At 39.3% G+C, this 13,034-nt stretch overlaps 1 protein-coding gene across 4 annotated transcripts in view; it reads right to left on the bottom strand.

The window, feature by feature from the left end:
- The window catches only part of LOC126162595 (prominin-like protein), a 510,115-nt gene that overhangs the window by 214,289 nt on the left and 282,792 nt on the right, over positions 1–13,034 (bottom strand). For all 4 annotated transcript variants that reach the window (XM_049919200.1, XM_049919201.1, XM_049919199.1 and 1 more), the window contains one exon: positions 3,474–3,540. In XM_049919200.1, the coding sequence (XP_049775157.1) occupies positions 3,474–3,540 (67 nt within the window). The remainder of the gene's footprint in view (positions 1–3,473; positions 3,541–13,034) is intronic.

Raw genomic sequence — 13,034 nt, forward strand, 5'->3', positions numbered from 1 at the left:
TAGTATACAGAGAAGTTGCAGCATTAGAAAATTGTAGCGAAATGCAGGAAGATCTGCAGCGGATAGGCACTTGGTGCAGGGAGTGGCAACTGACCCTTAACACAGACAACTGTAATGTATTGCAAATATGTAGAACGAAGGATCCTTTATTATATGATAGCGGAATACACATTGGTAGCAGTTACTTCTGTAAAATATCTGGGAGTATGCGTGTGGAACAATTTGAAGTGGAATGATCATATAAAACTAATTGTTGGTAAGGTGGGTACCAGGTTGAGATTCATTGGGAGAGTCCTTAGAAAATGTAGTCCATCAACAAAGGAGGTGGCTTACAAAACACTCGTTCGACCTATACTGATTGTTGCTCATCAGTGTGGGATCCATACCAGATCGGGTTGACAGAGGAGATAAAGAAGATCCAAAGAAGAGCGGCGCGTTTCGTCACAGGGTTATTTGGTAACCATGATAGCGTTACGGGGATGTTTAGCAAACTCAAGTGGCAGACTCTGCAAGAGAGGCGCTCTGCATCGCGGTGTAGCTTGCTCGCCAGGCTTCGAGAGGGTGCGTTTCTGGATGAGGTATCTAATATATTTCTTCCCCCTACTTATACCTCCCAAGGAGATCACGAATGTAAAATTAGAGAGATTCGAGCGCGCACGGAGGCTTTCAGACAGTCGTTCTTCCCGCGAACCATATGCGACTGGAACAGAAAAGGGAAGTAATGACAGTGGCACGTAAAGTGCCCTCCGCCACACACCGTTGGGTGGCTTGCGGAGTATATATGTAGATGTAGATGTAGATGGTAACTATCAGATCAAAGCAAAATAAGCAATTGATTCAAACCAGACGAAGCACGCGAAAAAGGAAGGGTACCCATATAAATACAGACAGAGCGCCTGACACATACCAATGGCTACTTGGTAAAGCTTAACTGTTAAGCTTACGACTCAAACCAAACTACTGTAGCTGTATCTTCACCCATTCGACCTCAATTGTGTTTCGATCTGGAGGAGCGAACTAAAACTTTTCTCTCAACTTGAATTTTGAGTCTCAAATTTCAGGAGCGGCTTAGATTCAGGAAATTTTTTTTTCCTTGATTTCGAGTCTCATTTTTCAGGTGCGGCTTAGATTCGAGTAAATACGGTAGCCTTAGGTAACAAGTCCAATTTGCTTTTGTCACATTCCATTTCTACTTTGGTTTGTATGTACCTAATAGTTAGTTTAAATATACTGATATTTTACTTGGTATATGATATGTGCCCACTGGGCATATGCTAACTGTATGTGCAAGTGTGTAAGCTAGCAATGGCGTATACGTACAGTGTCCCAGGAGAAATGGTCAATATTAGGAATATGACAGGAAGGTTCACTCACAGCGAGAAAGTTTGGTAAACAAGGGCTCTCAAATTCATACCTTAATAGCTATGAGCGTCTGTTCACCTCTGCTAACGCAAAACACATCTCTTCTACTCAAGAAATGCTCATAGCTCTTAAGGTACACTTTTAGATCCCATGTTTATCACACACTTTTGCTTTGAATGATGATTCCTGTCACATCCCTGAACACTGACCATTCCTTGTGGGGCACCCTGTATAGGTAAATTGACAGCTGATTTTTCACAGGTGTGGCATCGGCACTCTTGCCGTGGATTCACTGTTTAATATCAATAAATTAAATTCTGCTGTTGAATCTAATATGGCTTTTCAACTGATATTATTTGTAACTGTTATCAATATATCCACTTACATTAATTACTTTGCAACTTTTAGTACACACAGTATCTTGAAAAGTGACAGGGAAAAGTTAATGCAATATGAATAAAACCAGGAGACATCAAAAACAAGAAAAATAAATATTCTTGAACAATGGAATTTGGTCTAATTAATCTTGCATAAAAGTGTCACCTAGTTTCACTTTAGAATTCATAGCCCTGTTCAGTAATACACCAGGAAAGTCTTTCCTTTCCTTTGAGGAACATCTTTCTACAAGTCACACAGTGAATCTTTTATTACTGGAGTCATTTTATGTACAGTATTCCCTCAGTTGCACACACATTAATTGCAGTCAGAACTTTCTGAACGAGGTCCCTTGAAAAATGAGCTGGAAACACTGAAGCTGGATTGTGAACTGAATGCTTCGAGGAAATGTTAATACCAATTGTCAGGCAGGGAAAGGGACACTGTAAAGATTGCCATCAACATATTTATTCAGGTACATGTCACATACTTCTAATTTTCATCATGTCACTGGATACAGGAAGGGAGTCTTCTATCTAGCTCACTCTCATCGGTTAACCATCTTTCATTCTCAATATACTCCAAAATCCAATTCACAATACCTCCTCCCTTTACTTATATGTACAGGAAAAAATCATTTTGTTTCATGACCAAATTTGCCTTTATTTTCCACCGAACTCGGCACTGTTTTTGGCCGAACTTGGCATTGTTTCTTGCCACAGTCAGTGTTTCTATCTGCCAATTTTAGTGTTTTTTCCCCTAATTCTGTTTTTCATGTCAAATTCTGTGTTTGTTTTCATTGTTGGTTTTGGCCAATTTGGTGGTTTTTATCAAATTTTGTGGTGTTTTATCAAATTCAGTGTTTTCTTGTCAAATTTGGTGCTGCTTTTCTTGCCAAATTCAGTGGTGTTTTCTGCCAAGTTCAGTGGAGTTTTTTTGCTTATGTCATTGAATCAAAGTTCATTACGCAGGAAATTAACTTTTTTCAAGATCTTACATGAACCCCCAGCCTTGAAGAGATTAGGAGCCAAAATACAGTATTAACAATCAGTAGAGTAAATTCTCACCATTACTTTCGTAACATTTTTATACATTGCAAAATAACAATTTTCATGATAGGTCATAAACATCACGAATTCCACATTATTGCGATAAAGACCACTAATTTTGTATTGTTGTTTTTGCGAAATTTTCCTGTTCCTACTTATATGTCTTCTGCTTGTCATCTTGATGCATGCAAAAACTATATGAAAGGAGATGGTCACTCGTACAGGTCCAAACACATATCCCACTGTTACATTTGACGGCTTGCTCTATCTGTCAGTCAGAGCTAATACAACATGGGAAAACATTTTTGACTGTCTGCGAGGTGAAGAAAGAAACAAATAAACACAGTGTGATGGAAGTTTTATGACATTACATTCAATGCAGAAAATCGGTACATCAGATGACATCTAAAAATAAAACAGAAAAATTCAGTGTTCACTGGAATTAGGGTCAACAAGAACTCACAGCCATGAGATCACATATTTTTATAAATTGTACGATTTGGGTAGGGTGAAATTGGAAACTTTATGTTTTCTAACCACATATCATGACTTAAGTCATCAAGCAATGGCAACATACCCAAAACAACATCCACAAAGTGTTACAGTGTTCCATTTTGTAAAATATAAGGAAAAATATAAATAAATAAAAAACAAAAAACAAAGAAAAACGTGACAAGTGACACTTACAACTCAAAGCTTTGCTGACTGTTTCCTGAAGCTCTTCATAATTTGTTACCAACAAAGTGCTGACTTCCTGGAAAAAGAGCCACCATTAGCTGTACACCACAACAATTGATTTATCACCCCCCTCACCCCAGAAAACACACACACACACACACACACACACACACACACACACAGACACACACACACACACACACACACACACACACACACACACACACAGAGAGAGAGAGAGAGAGAGAGAGAGAGAGAGAGAGAGAGAGAGAGAGAGAGAGAGAGAGAGAGAGATATCCAATGGTAACAGAAACTGAAAAAATAATAATCCAAATAATGCCACCAGCAGCACATTGATTTTAACAAAACTAGGAAGTTTCACTGTCAGAACAGCCATTTTTATATTGACTGTAAGTGTGGGGCGGGCAACAGTGATGGCAAAGCTGCTACCAATCGTTGTTTAAATAGGTTTGAATGTCATCATTATTTATGCTGCATATGTCTGGTACACATTAATGAATCAGACTTTTTGCTACTGTATTCAGAGACAGGTACAGTACTATGAGGCTCAAGAGCAGGCTTGCAGCAGACTCCTAAGCAATAAAGCTTCTTGACAACTAAATAGAGCAGAGATATTACAAGTGTTCCTGAATTCCATATGCATTGCATAAAACCTATCACACTGTAGGTGTGAATCAGGAAACATTCAGGTATCTACTTCCATTAGCATCAGAGTATCAAGTGAGCAGTGATCTATTTTGAATCCACAATGGCAATGACAGACTGAGATTCTTAGAGTCTAATAAACAAACTAGGTGCGATCACAAAATATTTTCCAAGTCTTTCTTATACTAAGAATGAGAGGCAACATTATGGTTGCTGCTGGTGTGAACCTTTCTCAGTTTAAGGAATGAGATTAAAAGTGCTTCCAAGAAATGGAAAACTGTCTAGTACTCATATGGTATTACGAAGGTTGAGGAAATATTCTTGGTAGGCCTTGTCATAACATGCTGTAATGTAGTTTAATAACTCCAAGTGCATTGTCCAGCACTTACAGAGAAGTACAAATCTAGGTTCTAAAGTACAAAATGGGCAGTCGAAGGTATCATCATTACTTAAACTTATCCTTAAGTACTCTGGGCATTGACAGGAATGCAATTACTATGGAGGGCTCTCTCAGATGCCCTTCTAATTTTTTTTTTTACTTATGAAACCATTGTTTAGGGTGAATATATATTTTCATGACTTTCTCTTGTCCATTACACATCTTGGAAGTAGATTTTTTAAAACATTGTAGGATTTAAAATAAAACATGTGGACAACTGAAACACAGCAAACTTTGAAGTAAATTTCTATTTTATGTATCACTAAAATAACAGTAGATGGTTACTCCTCTATCTACCCGTACACTCACAGATTGTATTCAGGAAAATAATACTACAGTCACAACATTATTACATGGAAAACATACTTCATTATGAGAAACTGTATATGAAATCAACTTTGTGACTATTGTACTTTTAAACTTCAACACATTTTAATTTTAAAAGGTGGGGTAGAAAGTAATTACACATTCTTTTGAGGATGTGAACCATATTTTAATCACCTTCAGTCTGCATAGATTTCACATGGACTCTCCTAGGACATTCCAAACAAATCAGACCACCACACTGTTGCCACTGGTATCTTGTCTGACTCTTCAAATGAGGTGTGCAAAAGGCACAGGTTTTTCATGGTTCAAATCATTCTTTCTGTGTTTGAAAGTCATCTTTTATGCACAGTATTATTCTGATGGTGCCACTTAACTCTCATGGCAGTGTTCAAAATAAAATCTAAGCATTATATGAGGCTCAACAAGGTCTCTTGCTAGGTTTCCCATAATGAATGATCTCATCATTATTTCCGCCTTTGGATGATGATGATGATGATGATGATGGCGTAACAAATTCACACCAAAGCATCACCCATGGATGTGGAGAACATGGACAAAGATCATCATTTTGTTTTGCAACTTGATGAATAAGGTACACACCTCTGGTCGACACAGTCCACACCGCCTTTTGTCACGTTTTAAAAACACTTAGCCCCAGTCATTGATTACTTAATGGTACATAGACGAGATTAGTAATGCAGCTTTTGACTTTATGGGCACAGGGGAAACCAGTGTCATGTCTTCCTGTTGTGGGATCTCATCTTTGTTTCTGTTCAGTGTTCCAATGTAAGTGAGACCATTTTTGAATCTTCACTGATTAGTTCTTCTGATGAGTACCGCTTATCACCTACAATATCTCTGCATGCATTTTCAGTATGTTATACCAACCAAAGAACAGCCAACAACAGAACACTGTGACCTTTCTCATGCTGTGAAAGAAAGTGATGAACACTGTCTTTTTTAGGATAAATGTACAAATTATAGAAGTAACTTGTATGTGCATCAGACAAGCACTGAATTTTTAAGCCATATTTTGCTGAATTGCTTGGCATATACCATCCAAATCTATGCCTTCCATGGAAAGGTACACCTATTTCATCAACATACCCTATTTTATCTAGAGAATCAAAGATGATTATTTTCAATAAAACACAGAAACATTTGTGAAATTGCTGCTGACTTGTCTTCTTTCTTTCTTTCTTTCTTTGCTCCTGCTCACCTGGGTTGCCAAATCATAATGAAAACAAAAATATTTCTTTATTAACAGTACAACTGAAAACACCTCTGCCAGTTCCATCAGTTGCAAACAAGCTGTACACCAATTCATTTCCCAATTTGAAAATTGCTGAATACACTAACAGTCGAATTAGTGTCTTGAATTTAATGACTTCAGGAGCTTGTATGCAGGGCAAGCTTACCGAAACAGAGCGTCCCCCCCCTCCCGCCTCCCCCTCCCCCCAATACCTTTTGCTATCTGTTGAAGTCCAGGCAGCTGCAAGGCTATGCTTATCGCCATGTTCTTATGTTAGTTGGCAGCAGCTGCTTTCTCCATTGAAAACAATTATTCTTACTAAGATGCAACATTCTCCATCATCATCACTCATCACATCTTCATCACTTTGTTGCTGATCCAAAATGATGTCGCAAGTAATAAATATCTTGAAATCAGGGTCATTATTGCTGTCACCCATGTCTTGATATGAAGACCCACCAAGCCAGTTTTGGACAGCCACATCTGTCTTTTTCACAACATATTGCATAAAAGGAGAAGCTTTCCCTGCCATGGAGTAACAGTAAAATTCAACAACACAACATGCCAACACTGTTGTTGTCGCTGTCAGTCCTCTCAAGGCTCAAAAAGAAGAAACAAAGAGCAGCAACACGGCAAAAGTTCTGGCATGTGTTGCTTGCCATACAACAGGAAGGTACACAGAAGAGACCGCTTCACTCCACAGGGGGTGTAAGAAATATCACGGAACAAAAAATCTTATAATATCAGAGAATGCATAGTACTTAAGGGTTAAGACACACTTCCTCCTCCCCAAAATCTCTGAATGTCAATGACATGTAAGGCACTGGTGGGAGTGGCAGTAATTCTAACAAAATATTCTACCATTGTCTGTAGAATATCTCTGGGTTGTTGTTGTTGCGGTCTTCAGTCCTGAGACTGGTTTGATGCAGCTCTCCATGCTACTCTATCCTGTGCAAGCTGCTTCATCTCCCAGTACCTACTGCAACCTACATCCTTCTGAATCTGCTTAGTGTATTCATCTCTTGGTCTCCCCCTACGATTTTTACCCTCCACGCTGCCCTCCAATATTAAATTAGTGATCCCTTGATGCCTCAGAACATGTCCTACCAACCGATCCCTTCTTCTAGTCAAGTTGTGCCACAAACTTCTCTTCTCCCCAATCCTATTTAATACCTCCTCATTAGTTATGTGATCTACCCACCTCATCTTCAGCATTCTTCTGTAGCACCACATTTCGAAAGCTTCTATTCTCTTCTTGTCCAAACTAGTTATCGTCCATGTCTCACTTCCATACGTGGCTACACTCCATACAAATACTTTCAGAAACGACTTCCTGACACCTAAATCTATATTCGATGTTAACAAATTTCTCTTCTTGAGAAACGCTTTCCTTGCCATTGCCAGTCTACATTTTATATCCTCTCTACTTCGACCATCATCGGTTATTTTACTCCCTAAATAGCAAAACTCCTTTACTACTTTAAGTGTCTCATTTCCTAATCTAATTCCCTCAGCATCACCTGACTTAATTTGACTACATTCCATTATCCTCATTTTGCTTTTGTTGATGTTCATCTTATATCCTCCTTTCAAGACACTGTCCATTCCGTTCAACTGCTCTTCCAAGTCCTTTGCTGTCTCTGACAGAATTACAATGTCATCGGCGAACCTCAAAGTTTTTACTTCTTCTCCATGAATTTTAATACCTACTCCGAATTTTTCTTTTGTTTCCTTTACTGCTTGCTCAATATACAGATTGAATAACATCGGGGAGAGGCTACAACCCTGTCTCACTCCTTTCCCAACCACTGCTTCCCTTTCATGCCCCTCGACTCCTCTTATAACTGCCATCTGGTTTCTGTACAAATTGTAAATAGCCTTTCGCTCCCTGTATTTTACCCCTGCCACCTTCAGAATCTGAAAGAGAGTATTCCAGTCAACATTGTCAAAAGCTTTCTCCAAGTCTACAAATGCTAGAAACGTAGGTTCGCCTTTTCTTAATCTTTCTTCCAAGATAAGTCGTAATGTCAGTATTGCCTCACGTGTTCCAACATTTCTACGGAATCCAAACTGATCTTCCCCGAGGTCGGCTTCTACCAGTTTTTCCATTCGTCTGTAAAGAATTCGCGTTAGTATTTTGCAGCTGTGACTTATTAAACTGATTGTTCGGTAATTTTCACATCTGTCAACACCTGCTTTCTTTGGGATTGGAATTATTATATTCTTCTTGAAGTCTGAGGGTATTTCGCCTGTCTCATACATCATGCTCACCAGATGGTAGAGTTTTGTCAGGACTGGCTCTCCCGAGGCCATCAGTAGTTCTAATGGAATGTTGTCTACTCCCGGGGCCTTGTTTTGACTCAGGTCTTTCAGTGCTCTGTCAAACTCTTCACGCAGTATCGTATCTCCCATTTCATCTTCATCTACACCCTCTTCCATTTCCATAATATTGTCATCAAGTGCATCGCTCTTGTATAGACCCTCTATATACTCCTTCCACCTTTCTGCTTTCCCTTCTTTGCTTAGAACTGGGTTGCCATCTGAGCTCTTGATATTCATACAAGTGGTTCTCTTCTCTCCAAAGGTCTCTTTAATTTTCCTGTAGGCAGTATCTATCTTACCCCTAGTGAGACAAGCCTCTACATCCTTACATTTGTCCTCGAGCCATCCCTGCTAAGCCATTTTGCACTTCCTGTCGATTTCATTTTTGAGACGTTTGTATTCCTTTTTGACTGCTTCATTTACTGCATTTTTATATTTTCTCCTTTCATCAATTAAATTCAATATTTCTTCTGTTACCCAAGGATTTCTATTAGCCCGCGTCTTTTTACCTACTTGATCGTCTGCTGCCTTCACCACTTCATCCCTCAGAGCTACCCATTCTTCTTCTACTGTATTTCTTTCCCCCATTCCTGTCAAGTGTTCCCTAATGCTCTCCCTGAAACTCTCTACAACCTCTGGTTCATTCAGTTTAGCCAGGTCCCATCTTCTTAAATTCCCACCTTTTTGCAGTTTCTTCAGTTTTAATCTACAGGTCATAGCTAATAGATTGTGGTCAGAGTACACATCTGCCCCTGGAAATGTCTTACAATTTAAAACCTGGTTCCTAAATCTCTGTCTTACCATTATATACTCTATCTGAAACCTGTCAGTATCTCCAGGCTTCTTCCATGTATACAGCCTCCTTTCATGATTAATGAACCAAGTGTTAGCTATGATTAAGTTGTGCTCTGTGCAAAATTCTACAAGGCGGCTTCCTCTTTCATTCCTTCCCCCCAATCCATATTCACCTACTATGTTTCCTTCTCTCCCTTTTCCTACTGACGAATTCCAGTCACCCATGAGTATTAAATTTTCGTCTCCCTTCACTACCTGAATAATTTCTTTTATCTCGTCATACATTTCATCTATTTCTTCATCATCTGCAGAGCTAGTTGGCATATAAACTTGTACTACTGTAGTAGGCATGGGCTTTGTGTCTATCTTGGCCACAATAATGCGTTCACTATGCTGTTTGTAGTAGCTTACCCGCACTCCTATTTTTTTATTCATTATTAAACCTACTCCTGCATTACCCCTATTTGATTTTGTATTTATAACCCTGTAATCACCTGACCAAAAGTCTTGTTCCTCCTGCCACCGAACTTCACTAATTCCCACTATATCTAACTTTAACCTATCCATCTCCCTTTTTAAATTTTCTAACCTACCTGCCCGATTAAGGGATCTGACATTCCACGCTCCGATCCGAAGAATGCCAGTTTTCTTTCTCCTGATAACATCATCCTCTTGAGTAGTCCCCGCCCGGAGATCCGAATGGGGGACTATTTTAGCTCCGGAATATTTTACCCAAGAGGACGCCATCATCATTTAATCATACAGTAGAGCTGCATGTCCTCGGGTAAAATTACGGCTGTAGTTTCCCCTTGCTTTGAGCCGTTCGCAGTAACAGCACAGCAAGGCCGTTTTGGTTAATGTTACAAGGCCAGATCAGTCAATCATCCAGACTGTTGCCCCTGCAACTACTGAAAAGGCTGCTGCCCCTCTTCAGGAACCACATGTTTGTCTGGCCTCTCAACAGATACCCCTCCGTTGTGGTTGCACCTACGGTACGGCCATCTGTATCGCTGAGGCACGCAAGCCTCCCCACCAACGGCAAGGTCCATGGTTCTGGGTAGTCAAGATAATCCCATTAGTGATTACAGCCATTTCACAAAACTTCAAAACTCTACCTGAAATAGTTCTGATTCTCTTCCATACTGTCATTTGGTTTTATGGAACATTGTATGGAGGTTCAGGAATGCTTATCATATCTTTTTGCTCTGTTGCTCTGTTCAACAGTTCAGTAAGTATTAATAATGACAAGAAAGTCTGCTGCAGACCTGCACTTGAACCTATGCAATAACTGGCACCTGGTCCCTATGTGGAGCGATCTCATGCCACCAAGTGACTTGCTGCACCTTAAGTTGGCCTGAGGAAGAGATGTGCCTGGATCACAATGTATCACATTTTCACTATGGTCCGCATAATTCTAGAAACTACCACAGCATTCAAAAACAGCCATTTGGTTGTACAGCACTCAGTTTGTCTCAGTAAACAAACTCTTTGGCAGCAAGCTTTTGGCACATATTCCCTCCTCTCATATACAATCTCAGATGGTAAAGCAATCTGTTCAACATGTGTTGTTTATAACTTGTCTCTGAATGAAGTCCACAGAGAGAGAGAGAGAGAGAGAGAGAGAGAGAGAGAGAGAAGAGGAGATCTACACTATGCAATACCTATTACAGTAATGAAATGTGTCTCAATCTATGCACACAGAACAAGATGTAACTTCTGCCTTTTTAACAATTTTCAATTCCTGGAGCTGGTGTTTATGCAACCCCATGAGAAATTATGACTATCGAAGTTAAATAAGAGGAGATAAGGATGGGTGTATTGATTCATTTTATTTTTGATTTTCAAGCAGTTCATTTGGTAGCAGATACACAATGCATACTGTGATTTGTTCCACTAAGGTAATCCTTTCTGTACATGGAATAATATTAGCAGAGGCACATCAAACAGTTAAAACGTTTCAGCTGTGTACTTAGGCCTACGAGTCTTAAATGTCTCAAGAGCAATGTTCTCGAAGCTGATCTGGAACCTATTAATGTTCCACTGTAGTATGGGTTCCATTCTATCACATAAGTTCCTAGTTCCTCCGCTATGGACAGGATGGAAAACAGCAGTATGGACATGACATTTTGAATCATTTGTTGGCTCTTCCATGCAGATATTGAATCACTATCCTCAGTGTCAAAATACTGTATTCATTACCGTATTTACTCAAATCTAAGCCGCACTCGAATCTAAGCCGCACCTGAAAAATGAGACTTGAAATCAAGGACAAAATATTTCCCGAATCTAAGCTGCACCTGAAATTTGAGACTCGAAATTCAAGGGGAGAGAAAAGTTTTAGGCCGCACCTCCAAATCGAAACAAAGCTGGTCCATTGTAATATGAGGCACAACTTGGGTCGAATGAATGACGATACAGCTACAGTAGTTTGGTTTGAGTCATAAGCTTAGCAGTTAAGCTTTACCAGATAGCCATTGCTATGCGTCAGGCGCTCCGTCCAGATTTATACGGGTACCATTTGTTTTTTATGTGCTTCGTCTGGTTTGAATTGATTGCTTATTTTTCTTTGATCTGTTAAGTGCCGTTATAGGTGTTTACGTCAGTCTAAGCTGAAAATGCATTATTGTACTGTGTCATGCATTGTTTGTCGCATTCTGATATTGAGTGTTTACGGCCTGTCGCCGCTCGCGGCATGGCTTGCTTTTGTGCGTGCGACCACCATTTACAGTTTTTTTTTTATTTATTTTTTTTTTTTTTAAAAAAAGAGGGGGATCATCTCATTAGAGAAACAATGGCAAGAGACTGCTATTTGTTGTTACTTACACTGCTGCTTTCTTTGATAATGATCAACAAGAACCAAATAATAGACTGCGTATGATAGAAGATGTTCTGAACGAGAGTTTAGCGAAAATTTTTCTCTGTTTGAAAATCTTTGCAGACACCTCTTTTGTACATTAGATTCTGCACAGAAATTAGAGTCATCTTAGATTTAAAAATCTAGTCAATTGCCGTGCTTCATTTCTGACTGTATCACTATTAGGCATAAGAATAATACGAATATAAACATGACATGATATGTATATTCTTCCGCATTTGCTGTTGTCTCACACTAGTTTCGTAGTTTATTAGGCAGACAGGATTTAAATGAAACAGCAGCAAACACGAAGGAATACATGGCAAAATATTCATATTATTCTTATGGTGAAGAGAATACTGCATGTGATTCACAATTCATAAAAGTTCATATTAGCAACCATCTCTTCTCACAGGTAGGAAAAAATTCAGAACGTAGAGTTGGCCGTATTGACAAACATCCCAAACAGTCTTGCCAGTCAGATTTTCGTAGTACATTGAAATGCTGCTACATTCGAATATGAACAATACGGAATTTGTATTTACTTCGTTAGATAATGAATGAAAATGCAGTGGTCGAAACTCGGCGCGGAGAAAAAAAGCTCGTCTTCCACCTTTTTTTTTAAATTTATTTACTGACGCAGAGGTTTTGGCACCAATATTTATCTTTGTGCCTGCAAAGTATGCCTGTGCAGTGCTACATATATTCGACGGCAGAAGTTAGTTGTGGCGGCACCTACCAACATTTTTCAGAACTTCTGCTTACTTTGCACTCGATTCTAAGCCGCAGGCGGTTTTTTGGATTACAAAAACCGGAAAAAAAGTGCGGCTTAGATTCGAATAAATACGGTAGTCTGTATATCAAATGGCTGCTTTGACAGGTAGCCCTGCCTTTAACGGGATGGGAGATGCCTGT

The sequence above is a fragment of the Schistocerca cancellata genome, chromosome 2, assembly GCF_023864275.1.
Source record: "Schistocerca cancellata isolate TAMUIC-IGC-003103 chromosome 2, iqSchCanc2.1, whole genome shotgun sequence".
Classification (NCBI taxonomy): Eukaryota; Metazoa; Arthropoda; class Insecta; order Orthoptera; family Acrididae; genus Schistocerca; species Schistocerca cancellata.